This window comes from Ruditapes philippinarum, unplaced genomic scaffold (genome assembly GCF_026571515.1).
Source record: "Ruditapes philippinarum isolate M1 unplaced genomic scaffold, ASM2657151v2 ctg1169_1_1_1_1, whole genome shotgun sequence".
In the NCBI taxonomy this organism is placed as follows: domain Eukaryota; kingdom Metazoa; phylum Mollusca; class Bivalvia; order Venerida; family Veneridae; genus Ruditapes; species Ruditapes philippinarum.
Window position 1 is genome coordinate 224,006 of NW_026859164.1, and position 13,459 is coordinate 237,464.

The 13,459-nt window shown below is 30.7% G+C and overlaps 1 protein-coding gene and 1 long non-coding RNA gene across 2 annotated transcripts; both read right to left on the bottom strand.

The window, feature by feature from the left end:
• Nucleotides 1-3,208: 3,208 nt before the first annotated feature.
• LOC132755503 (uncharacterized) lies at nucleotides 3,209-5,064 on the bottom strand. Its single transcript, XR_009629222.1, has 3 exons — nucleotides 4,924-5,064; nucleotides 4,246-4,381; nucleotides 3,209-3,484 (listed from the first exon to the last, which is right to left on the bottom strand). It is a non-coding gene; the product is annotated as an uncharacterized LOC132755503 (long non-coding RNA).
• Nucleotides 5,065-7,957: 2,893 nt separating this feature from the next.
• On the bottom strand, nucleotides 7,958-13,152 carry LOC132755506 (receptor-type tyrosine-protein phosphatase T-like). Its single transcript, XM_060746386.1, has 11 exons — nucleotides 12,963-13,152; nucleotides 12,425-12,512; nucleotides 12,004-12,077; nucleotides 11,569-11,605; nucleotides 11,317-11,414; nucleotides 10,935-11,054; nucleotides 10,553-10,704; nucleotides 10,009-10,144; nucleotides 9,025-9,174; nucleotides 8,678-8,777; nucleotides 7,958-8,031 (listed from the first exon to the last, which is right to left on the bottom strand). The coding sequence occupies exons 1-11, from the start codon at nucleotides 13,149-13,151 to the stop codon at nucleotides 7,958-7,960; spliced, it is 1,218 nt and encodes a 405-aa protein (XP_060602369.1). The 5' UTR covers nucleotide 13,152.
• Between the last annotated feature and the right edge of the window lie 307 nt (nucleotides 13,153-13,459).

The following is a 13,459-nucleotide window of genomic DNA, read 5'->3' on the forward strand; positions in this document are numbered from 1 at the left end:
TATCTTTTTCTTTTTTTTTTCAATACTTGAACCGGCTGTTGACTAATCGTAATTTATATTTGCCAAAACAGAATTGCAGCATAAATAAAAAGAATGATGTAATGAATAATTTGCTTTCTTTAACTGAGCATTTCAATTAAATAATAAGATTTTACATTCATTGATCAGTGTATAATTCATTATTTATTTAAAAAGTAAGTATGATATTATTTATGATATTTTCAATTATTTTCTCCAGTTTAAATATATAACAACTGATATTCTGTCTTTCTATTCAAGATTATGTAAATTGCACTTAAAGCTTCTTCAGCTTTGATAAAAGTATTTAAAATGACTATATATCATTCAAAAGGGATGATTGTTTATTAGATTCTTGCAAATTTATCAACAGCTGATAGTTATCACAGATTTTCATTAAATATCAAAATTAAATTAATGAGATATTGACCGACTGCTGAAAAAAAACCCAAATAATTCCCAAACAGATAACACAACAAATATGTCAAAATAAAACTTACCAGTTCTCTTTCTTGTTAAGCAACTATGGCGAGCAATAAAGATAACAAAAAAAAACACCACAAATGTAGTTGAGTCTTTTTACGAAGCTGCATTTTGATAACAACGAAGTGAATAGCGCCACTCTAACATAGATCACATATTATATAAACTGCATGTATATTCCTTTGATTTTATGATAAAAATAACAAAAAAAAAAGAGGATTTTGTTTTCACCTTAAAAGTTCTTATGTTGGCTATTTGATAAATATGATATTATATTCATGTAGCTTCAATTCTGAATGTATTCAATTCATAGAATAAATAGTAGTATGCTCGCAAAAGGCTCGCTAGGAACAAAAAAAAAGTATTTTCACTCACCACCGAACAACATGCATGACATGTATTAACATTACTATTACTATTTTATCTTATGATAATTGATGGTTAAATGATTATATATGTTCTGTAGTTTACTTCGATATACCTGTGTTAACTATTTCAACAATGATATTATCAAATTAGAGTTCACAAATTTATATAAACAGTAGCCATAGATCTACTATATTTGAATTTGGATGGAAAGCATATGTCATAAATGAATGCGCATTTGACATCAATACACCCCTTGCTTAAGATAGCTGGAAGAACATATATATATGCACACATCATATGAAATATGTAACAGAATAAGAAACAGTTTTCAGAATTATTCAATTATTTCAATATGGATAGTGTGTCATTACTTGATAACGTCATAAATGATAGCGCCGGACAAAATAGTGTAACCTTAAAAAAAAAGTAAGTGATAAAAAGATTACTTTTCCAGAGTATGGGACACCCTGTGATCAAAGATCAAAGATACAAAAAATCATAAAATGTTGGTATGCAATAGATAATATCATTATTTGAAATCATTATGATTAGTGTGTTATTATGATTCAGTATATTTTTTTTTCAAATGAAAAATAGAAAAAAAACTTACTTTAACTTTCTATATATTAAGATCTAAATCAACCTCCTGTATCAAAAAGTCCGAGTTACAAATACAGTTACCCTGTTAAAGACCAGTATTATTTTATCTTAAGTCATGACGGCTTATTATTTGTTTAATTTGAAATGTCAAGTTCTATTATTTATGACATTTTAGATGTTCAACAAGGAAAACGATTTGTTTGAGCATCTTTTTTATCTTAGTGAAAAATAATTCAGTTGTTAAGTTAATGAATCCGATTTACATTTTGTAACAGCGTGAAGGAAATCATCATTGTTTAGCGTGTGCAAAGAAGCTTAGAAAGACTAAGTGAAGATAATTCATCACACTTTTATCTTTAAACACAGGTAAAAATGATCTTTTAAGTTAACTTATTAAGTAACATCAAACAGTCCATCCAATTTGTTTTTCCGTCTTCCTCAGAGGTACCAACAAAAGGTGTCATTTCAGTGTATATGGAGTAGCTAGAAATTGTTTTGAGTCATAAATAATTTGTTAAATGATATTCGTGTATTTAAAGATCAAATTGACAGTTGTCTTCACCATTATTGTACATTCCCCGAATGTCATGAAAAAATGTTTGGCATTGTCTTGACTAAAGACCGCGGTGCAACAAAACACATTTTTTAATGTACCTACCACTTGCTAATCAGTTTACAATACTTAACTCTAAAAGTAGTCATATACCACTTCAAACATTAGATTTCGTATGACTAAAAAATGGATGTATAAAACGTTATGTGCATGTGTGTGAACTGGTCTCACGTTAGAGCAAATATGATTGCATTTTAGGGATTGTTTGTTTGTTTGTTTCATTTTACGCCTTTTCTCAACAGTATTTCAGTTATATAGGCGGGTAGTTTCCTAACCATCGTTCCTGGAGAGTTACACCAGTACTAGACTACCTTACTCCGTGCTAAACTACCAAAGCATCTCCAGGGGATCGAACCAACGCCAGAGAGGTAACTGGATTAGAAGTCATCGACGCTAACCCCTCGACCACGGAGGCGGTCAATTCCTATAATAAAATTTACATTCTTGCCCAAAAAAGAAGATAAGGCAATATTGGATTCAATTAGAACAAAGATCAGAAAAGGTAGAAGTGGTCAATATTTTACACTTTTTGCATTTCAATTAGAACAAACACAAAACCAACATGTGTGCATTGCGGACGGTTTCATTGTTCACTCGGTCTGTAAAAGGAAGATAATTAAACATAACATTGATTTTAACAGCATTTCTAAAAAAGGTTAAAGGATTTCAAATGCATGTGTATGTTTTAAAGAGTCTGACTTCATAACTAAGATATGGTGCACTTCATCTTCTTCAAAATTCTTAACTTAGGCAGAAATTCTGTTTACAGTAACTGTTTTGATTGAAAGGGTGGCCAGTCGGTGGTCACTTTATGAGGAAAAGCACAATTTTGTCATTTAAAGTTTTCATTCTCTTTGTTTATAACTATTTAGATAAGGATCGGACAGTTTAATTCAAATAAACTGTTTTCATCACAATTTTGTTTCAATGCACGTTTTCCCGTTTCTCCACAAGTAAAGCTGGAAAGTCGCAACATGACCTTCAGTGTTGGTGCGATGTATTTCAATAGTAAGGTTGTTTACTAGTTTTGTGATATCTTCTAATTTCTAGAACTCACCTTCGCAACTTAAAAACATGTGTACATTTACAAATACTGGTTATTAATAATTGATAACTGACAAAGTATTGATATGTAATTTCTTTACTATATTGTTTATAATAAACACAAACGTGATTAGAATATATATTTATATGTACAAAGCAAAATTCTATTTATCAAATTCATCAAAAACAAACTATCATAACATCTGATGGCACAAACTACAGCATAAATGAAACACCGGATAGCTGAATTCTCGTTGGTCATGAGTGTTTGTTATTCTATTAACTTCGGAAATTTGAATATGTGTCGTACTGTTGTATGAAGTTAAGAACCACTTCATGACAAAACTGATATTGTTCCTGGAACAAAAAAAAGGGAAGTTTCTGCAAAGAAAAGCATTAAATCAAACAATATAATGATTCTTAATAATAAACAATATACTAAAAAGGGGGTTTCTAAAACTTAGAAAATATAAAGTTCATATGTATCAGGGGTAATCTCCAAAGGACTTTAAAAATTGTGGATTATAGAATATCGTTTACCTGATGATCAAGGAATGTTACCAAACAATTTTTATCTTTATAGCGATGAACTGTACTTAACAAGGGGACTACTATTAGAGAAGGGAAATTTGATTCTCCTTTAAAACATTTGTTTAAAGTACATTTTATTATAACGACGTAGTTGACGTTGACTGCCTGGATTCGTGGTAATATCATTTTAACAGCCTTTAACTTAGCGCAAAAAGTCCATCAAACCTTTAAATGAACTTGGCGGTAAACTGAAATAGATGGCAAATTGATATGGAAAACATACTGGCATGATTTTTTTATCATTAAAGCAGTGTTAAATACTTAAGCAAGTGCGTGTATATGTAAGAAAACATCAAAATAATACACTGCTTATATTCGTAACCTTTGATTCGCATTAAGGCATCACAGTGATACCTATTTCAATTTAATATTTAAAATGTTTGAAACTATATATCATAAGGTACGGATATGAGGAATTGTCTTAACTTTTTAATTACGTGTGAATCTATTCGAGAGGGAATTCAAATAACTTGCTCTATAGGAGACTTTACTTATTAATACTTCATTAATACTTCATTAATACTTACTAAACTGGGAATGATTTGTTCCCTAGCGTTTCTCATTTCTTCTACAACAGACGCTATAGCAACATCTTGTTCAATCTTCATACGTTCTATGACTGATGATATGACACAAAACAAACCACTTCTATCTGCTCCATTCCTGCTGACAATGAGGATAGACACTTAGAATGTATATTAAATCACAATAAATAGTAAAAAAAGTAATCATAAAACAAATAAAATCCGCTTCATTTTGGTTCATTGGAAACTGCTTATATTGAATAAGTATTTTTAGTGATCAAGAGTCTGTTTTATATTTTATTTAATAGATTATTGTGTTTTGTTTGTATTTCTCCTTGTCAGTCAAAATCGCTAATGCCTCATGAAAACATTCTAGCGGTACTATGAACCTGGTTAGACACACTGCCTATAATTAAAGTTAGCTAAAATAACTTCCTTACAAAGCAGTATTCGGAATTGAAGTAAGTGTGAAAAGGAAAGCAAGCTGTTACCGACCACACATGCGCTTTCAAAAACAAATGCACACATTATTTCATAATATTTATTATGTAAGTTTTGATATGACCTAGGTCGACACATACGTCAATAATAAAGGAAAAGACGTGATTGATATTTATTGGATAGGTGAAGATTGTACAAAAGTATGAGAGAATATCGTTCGAAAAGGTACTAAGAACCTACATGCAGTGAACAAGAATTTTATGATTTCCCGTTTGTTGTTGCCATGCCCGCACCGTTTCTAGCAAGGACAATATAGTGTCTGGCGAATCAGGTATTAAATTGCCTTTTCGCCATCCTCCACATTGTATTTGTTTGATACGTCGCGTCTGCAAATAGAAGATAATATAGGAAAGTGGTTTAAATTACTTTTGTTTTAATCCAAATAGGTTTTCAGTGGAGATCATTAAAACATTTATTACATTTTCTACTGTTACAGTTACAGTCCTACATAATGAAATCATATTTTGCGAAAAACACATGGATATGGATAAAACATATATAAAAAATTGAAGAATCCACAGGAACACCATCTTCTTGTGGTTGAGAGGTTGTCATTACGGGATGAGGCATCAGAATTACAACTACCGTTTAACGCCAAGGTGTATCTTAAAGTTTGTAACACCTGAGGTTATTCAAAACCATTTTTCCTGTTTCGGCGCCCTTTGACCTAAACTGGATGGTGCGCAGAAATCCATCCAAACACTCAAAACAGATATACCAAAATCAGATTATACAACGAGTGAAAGTTATGACATTATTTGCAAAAACCCTTCTCATTTTATTTAATATATAATATAGTAAAACGATCAAAGAAGATTTTAAAAGTTTACCGTGTCATTTTTCTTCAGGGACAGCGTCAAAACGACATGATCACTGGTCGTATCAGTTGATACTTTTGAAACATGAATGTTTCCGAAAACAGTTGGTTTCCCCTCAGGCCAATATTTCTCGTCATTCTAAACAAAATCAGATACCTGTGTATTTTTTCAATTGTACTCAGTGTAAAAAGATGAAAATTAATTTTGTACTAGTAGAATTTCGGTTATTCTAGATATTTTGACACCGACAAAATAATGAAAATCGCTAGTTGACATATAAGTATGTTACAAATGTCTTCTGAACTTATATCTAGCATTTACCAAGTTGATTAGCGTGTAAACACAGCAACGAACAGGAGACGTGAATAACGTTTAAAAAATTTAAAACAATTGAATAGTTCTTGAAACAAGTAATTTTCAATTTGTTTTCGTGCATTTTGATCATTAAAATCTTCATTCCATAATTTCAATTAAGCGATGCCCTTTAACGTAACAATGGCATGAAATCTTTTAAATGTTAAATTTATAAGTTCATGGATTACCTCTATCTCATCGGTGCTGTTCAACATGACAATTGTGTGAACATCTTGTTCCCAGGCAAGCATCCAAAATTCTTCTCTTGTACTTTTCAAAGGCGATTGTGTTATGGTAAATGCATTCTTCTCGTTGTAACTCTTTAGAAACAAAAAACATTATTATTTGAAACTACGGTCGATTTTATTTGTAAATAATGTTCTAAAATCCTTAACCTGGCCAATTTGAGAAAAATGAACAACTTTCATATTAATTTCTATTTTTCTCAAACAATAAATTTTTAAAACTATTTTAAAGAGTAATAACAAATTTGATTTTTCTTAAAAATAAATTGTGTTTATCTTGTCTTACAAAGGTGACTTAATTCATGCTCTTGAACTTTTTTTGTTTTGTTTAACAATGTCCGTTGGGAACCAAAGCATCTATAGGGTTAATGTCGACGTCTAAATCTAAAAGTTTACAAATCACATATAAGAAATCATATCAGAATACGCAAAATTCATCAAAACTTTCAGGAACTAGTGTTACCAACTTATTTCACAATGAACTTATACACAAAATGCGGGTACGCCTTAGGGGCCTCTAATATTTGAGACGATTTGCAAGAAAAAAAGGAAACACTCATTGCCATTTATGGAAAGTATGGTATTGCGTTCTCATTCTAAATACGCTTTAATCAATTGTTTTCTTAATTGATATAGTCTATCCTACATGAAGAAAGAGCATCGAAACACGAGGGTATCTTATTTGACGACGGGGCGTGGTCCCGGACTATCAACAGATTGCCGAGTGTTTTTATTTTCTTTCTCTTTTGTATCATAGCAACATTAAAACAATTTGCCTGTCGTAAAAATATGAGAACTTTAACAATGTACGAGCATACGCACATGACTTTTCATTATCACCCCTTTCTCTGTCGTCACAATAAGCAAGCCCAAGAAGAAAGTTTGAAGAAAGTATAGGTATTCAACAAACATGACATGTTTTCATCCTCATCAGACAGTGCAGTAACCGGCGTGCGGTTTACTAATACTAGTAACTGCACTCCTGTTTAAGCAACGTGAATTACTGGATATACGTGCTAATTAGGACACATTTTCAATACTATAATACAAGCATTTATCAGCAAGTGAGATAACTGTAGCCAAACAATCACAAGTAACGCTGTCCTTTTCTTACACATCGTTTGAATTGTTGTACTTAATGTATAACCACTCCAATTTATTCTTATTATAGTGATGTGTTTAACGTGAAAAGTTCACAATGTTATGCGGAAAAACTCAACGTACATATGCTCACTTGTGTAAACGCCTACCTCTTTATTTCGCCAAATAAGTAATTTAATGACTGCAGCTAATTTGCTTTAAGGTCATGAAATTAAATCTAATGAGATTTGTTTAAATTTATAAACCGTAACGATAAAATTATGCTGAGTCCACAATCTCCAATGTTGTAACAAAGACTGTTTCTGTTGTCTAACACACATGAAAATATATGTGTTAACAGAATAAAACTTTGAACAAAATATCATGCTGCAATTAGTTGTAATAATATTATGCACGCAGCATTAACTCAAAAGCAAATTTACTCACATATTTCTTTGGAATTATGCCTTTTCAAAAACTGAAACAAACAATGTTAATTGCAGGCAACCGAGATATAGTTTTATTCACTTCTATAAATCTCAGTGTAAAAACGAAACCTAGTTGATATTTGTTGTTTATTTACCCGCATGCCGCTATCGTTATTTTTTTTTTATTTTATTTTTTATTTTGTTTTGTACCTTTACTCCATGACCCCCCCCCCACATTACCTTACCCCCCACGACCCCCCCGCCCCCCTCCGAACGACTTTTTTTTTTATTACCGCAAAACACGGCAATTAATATAGATAGGTCTCCCATCATCACTTGTTACGAACGGCATGAAATCCTCAACTGCAAATTAAAATGATACAATTATATTCAAAATGTTCTTATTATTCAAGCATTCTATATCAAAAGGATCTTTTTAACAAATAGTACCATTAAACAGATTATCGCGGTTTGTATGAAATGCAATTGTAATATTATACATACAGTTTGATGATAGTCAAAGTTATGCCGGTGATAAAGGGAAAAAACTCTTATATACGAGCATAAAGGAAGAGTTAAACAGAGTAACCAAGCCGAAAAATCATTAAAGATATAAATCTGTGTTACAACATGCGACATGTAATTCATTTGCCGTTCAATCAATTTGGGTCAAGCCCGACAGGACTGGTGATTTTCTTCCTTGTAGAATATTATTCACAGAAAAGGGTGATAAATTCGCAAAATTGGTTCATCTAAAACTGTGAGTAAATACACTTGACAAGTTATTGATTTCAGTAGATAACCGGTATCGTGACATTTACTTCAATCAATGTTTCAAATTCGGATAACCTGTCGGGCAATTTGTCAAATCCGACATAAAATTAATGCTAAGAATACAGATAAAGATTGTTTTAATCAAATTCGTACATTCCTTTAAGAACTTTATATAAGTGTAGATAGATTTAGAATACACAATGATTTGGAAATACATGAATTTATACTCAATTACCTGGCAGAACATTAGGGTCTCTGTTCTTTTGTCTATTTACAACAAGCTTTGCTGATACGTACAGACTGTCTTCAGATGGTGGCGAGACTCTTTGAAGATTCTTTAAGAAAAAATGTGAATTATTACATTGATTTGATAGATACTTTTAGAGAATAAATCCTCCTATTTTATATTTCATTTATATATCGGCTTACGTACAATTTCTTAATTGAAGTGAATGACCATTTCATATCTCTAGAGACAATATAAAACAGACATTCTTATACGTACAACATATTTAATATAAAAAAAACAACATGAAAAACATTTATAAAGCACTGTGTAGAAATTACCTAAAGGGCACATACCTCAAAATCTATGCAAATTCTCGTTTTATTTTTGTTGGGATCTACTTTTTGAAGTTCACAATATCTTTCTTGGAATTTCTGTGCAGGGATTGTTGATGATGACATCATTAGTGATTCAACCAATGCGCGGTGAACAAATATATACTGGTCCTATTCAATATAAAACAAATGAGAAAAAAACGTTTAAAAGGTTACAAATAGTAAAAACTGTACAGATTTGCAAATTTTTATTCAAAACAAATGTAGTAACAATTTGTCATGTTGTTATTTATCCATGTTTCTATTTTAAAGATACCATGCATTTTAGATGAGGGTTACATTGATGATTGATTATTTAAGAAAGTTAACTTTTTTAAAGCTATATACGTATACTTCAATATTGCACATTTCATATTTGACCGTTTGTAAATTGTTTCAAACAACGCGTAAGTAAACAAAATAAAACATTTAAAATGAATAACAGGTGTATAGATAAAGCAGATTGATCACTCTGTACAAAATTATTACTTGTATATAGTAAATGATTTAATAAATTTTATTGCAAAAGAAAATCCGTGTGATTTCAAATCAAACATTTACAAATCCTATTCATTTATTTTTTCAATTCAGTTAGACACTATTATCTAGAAGTTATATATTATTTTCTTTATATTAATTGCATGAGATGAGGTCAATGTACATGTAATTTCAATAATGAAAAAATGTGAAAGGAGAACAGTAATATGCTTGTTTGGTTCAATATTTATGACACAGTGGCAAACGAGATATCGAAAACGAATGTAGCTAGAGCATTGCACAAAATCATTTTCAATGACTTGAAAGTAGCTTTTATTTATGGCACGCTTAGATTTCATTTCTAAAATTTCGCACTTTTGTATATATAATTTTTAATTCCCTCCTATCGAATTACCGATATCATAAATTCAAGAAGTACAAGACAAATTTTGCTAACTTAAAGTATAATTAATCATTTGTATTATTTACCAATGTTTGCACAAGACTAACTCTCTGCCTTCTTAGAGAATCAACACACCCAGCAACATCGACGTATCCAAGTGTTTTCCCCTGGTCTGTAAGATAGTCTAGGGCGATATAGGTTCCAGTTCTTCCAACACCAGCACTTGGTAAAGCAATGACATGATATAGATAAAATGGAATACACAGCAAAGCAACAATTATCAAATTCTTAGATGATAGACATTGATACACCCATTCTTCCTGTGGCCGGCTTGGGTAGAATTTTGCATTTTATTATAAAACGGGAGACTTTTATAATTCAACAGCTTGTTAACATAGCCTTGAATAGGCAACATTCATAAGAAAGCTTAAAAAAGTATTTCTGTCTACAGATATGTTAGGGGTTTGTTATTTTTAAAACAAAATATATGTATCTATTGAATAGAAAGATAATCAATACAATGATAATCGTATAGTATATATTTCCTGAAATTGAACTTAATAATTTCTGTATTAATATAAGATTTACTTTTGGAAATTGCCATTCTTATCTAATGTATATCTAATTTACCTGCAATGTACAATGATCGGACTACTACCGTGAGTAGGTGCATTGTTCACCTTTTTCAAAAAGTGAACTAGAGCAGATGCATATCTTGGAATACCTTTGTCAGGCCACACTGTAAAATGAAACTGAGTAACGGTCTTTTCAGCTGAGTTATCCTTTACAAATGGAAAAACAAAATATGAATGCACATCAAAGAAATTTCCGAAAGAAAAAGAACAAAAAGAGAAAAAGAATTTGCTTTGATCAACATAATCATTTTGGTTTTATTTTCATGAATCTGAATCATAATAATCGAATCGACGTTCCAAACGTTCAGTACTATTAAATGTGTTTTACAAGGATTATTATAATGATTATCATAATGAGCATATCAACTTGACCATACCTTTTTAACAGATAGAGTCCTTATATCAAACTGGGAATTTGTTTCCACCTTTTTAAGGCAAATCTTCAACTTTCCAAAATATTCCTCCATGTCATCAGGCCAGTACTTTATGCACTTATTCTGTAAATGAAAGTGTTTAAAAAGGATCAACAAAGGTGGGCAAAGTTCATTGCTGGCAGTCAAAAATGTCAATCCCCTTTGAAACGACAAAAATGTATTTAGCTTATCTGTTCAAAAAGAAGAACAAAAAGAACTACGACAGTAACTGAACAAATTACCCGAAGCACTTTTTAGAGAAGTTAACTGTACCAATTAAGCACAATCATGAAAAAATAAATTGGGACGGTTTTGAACATCATATAAGAACGGTCAATCTATATACCCTTCCTTCTTCTATTAAGTTTGTCAGCATTACAATTTTGCTGGTGTCCTCCTGCCAAACCATCCACCAGAAGTCTGCCACGGTGTTCTTTGTTGGTCCTGAAATTTATCTTTCGAATGTGATACTTGAAAAAATATTTTAAATGACGTGAACTTTAAAAAGCAGCTATGTATTCATTTAAAATGAAAAATGACTTATGAAAAAAGTGTTTAGAATTAAAAAAAAATGTAATATGTTTAAGCTTTGTTTTACCTTGTGTCGCTATATATTTTCTTGATTTATTGAAACCCTGTAAGAAGATATTTCTATATGGTAACAAATATTGTCCACAATTAGGGCTTATAATGCTATAACTCCTTCTATTTAAGTTGTCAAGTCATGGCCTTTATAAACATGATAATTCTTCTAAGAGGAAAATATAGAACACATAGTCTTTTAAAGAATGCAAGAAAAGTGTATGATATTTGGTAATGTATAAAGAATCTGGTTTTATTATAATACTGGAAAAGTGTACAGTGGATAAAAATTGTTTAAACGGCTTTTTTCTGTGCTAAAACTTGATTACTTGATTATATTAACACTTAAGCTATCAACGATATGTGATGCCACTGGTAGACGGTTATCCTTACACATCATTCTAATATGATAATTGTTCTAAATGAAGAGATCAAGAAGAGGGGCACGTACATGTACATAGCATGCGTTAATATAATCCGAGATTGAATCCTCCTCTGTGTTAAGAACAACTCGTGTGTCATCATCTTTATTAAAACAAATGGGAATATTTTTTATACAATTTTGATATTTGATACATGATATACAGGATAAGAGGTTGAACAGATACTTATCCTAAATAGCATAATAATTCAAATAATAAATTATTTCACTTAACTTTGAAGAATCAATTTTTTCATCTGCTCATCTTTTTCTGACCATATTATGACTTAGTCATTTACTGTTGTGTTTAATTCTTAATTCTTGCTTGTCCTTTCAATATTATGTTTTTGCAAATGCTGATACATTATGTTATTATTGGGTGATATTTTTAGAGTAATTGATTTATAACTTTAATATCAAAATATTATTTTGAAAACTACTGTTTACTTACAAGCATAAAGTCTCGTATATCTATTCTTCCCTTTGTTTTCTAACTTGACAGCTTCAGAAAAGTTTTCAACCATACCTTGTGGTAGAGCCTTAATTATAATTATAAAGTAAATTGTTTAATGGAGAAACCAAATTTTCATATTTCAAAGACAAAATTGACTGATTGAACTAATGAGTACATGTAATTATTTACCTGTAAGATTGCTTTCCAAAGATTATTGTTTTATAGTCATTGATTAATTGGAAATTAAATCACTTGTTACATTTGGTTCTGAAAATATATATCATTTTGTTCAAGGCGCATGACATTATTTCAATTGCTTTGAAAAACATTTACTACTGATCCGTGACTTCCATAAGTTTTGAACAACTTATTATACATTTATCCTGCAGAAAAAAAAAGAAATAATAATTTTACCAGTTATTACGAATACGATTAGAAATCATCTTTACAATTTGTGTAACAATTTTGAAACAAATATCAAATTGAGTGAAATCATCAAAGTAATAAACATACCTCAAAAATTTATAAATTTTACCTTAAACTGAGTTTCAAATATGTTATTCCCATTATTTCCATTAAACACAACATCTTGAAGATCATCTATTTTTATTGCTGTTTTAGGCAAAGATTCGGAGTTCCTAAAGTCAAAGTAGGTTTGGTTGCTGGAATCTCCAACTGTTGTATTGATATATACTCTATTTGTGTTCCTTGATGCATCTGCCATTCCAATCCGTGTACGTTCTGTTCATACAAATGCTTTTATCAAACCATTTGGTAGGGCCTGGTTAAGTGTTATAAATTTAATTACAAAAATATCACTGAAAAATCGCTAAGCATCAAAAAAGGTTGTCGACTGCTTAACATGTAAACATACATGTATAAAGAATAAAATAGGACACATCATCACAAACGACAATGAGCAATCCCTTTATTTTTCCGTTTTAACATAGACATCATTGAAGAGTCCCATCATTTTCTAGTGTCCCAAATACAAGTATATATCATCATAGATGACATTGAAGCGTCTCATTA

What these genes read in the sequence shown, in the direction of transcription:
- LOC132755506 (XM_060746386.1), bottom strand. Translation starts at nt 13,151, where the DNA reads ATGGCAGATGCATCAAGGAACACAAATAGAGTATATATCAATACAACA. An exon ending in ATATACGAGACTTTATGCTT is followed by an intron (nt 12,078 to 12,424) that starts GTAAGTAAACAG and finishes GTTTTAATAAAG; the next exon opens with ATGATGACACACGAGTTGTT. An exon ending in AAAATATATAGCGACACAAG is followed by an intron (nt 11,415 to 11,568) that starts GTAAAACAAAGC and finishes GATAAATTTCAG; the next exon opens with GACCAACAAAGAACACCGTG.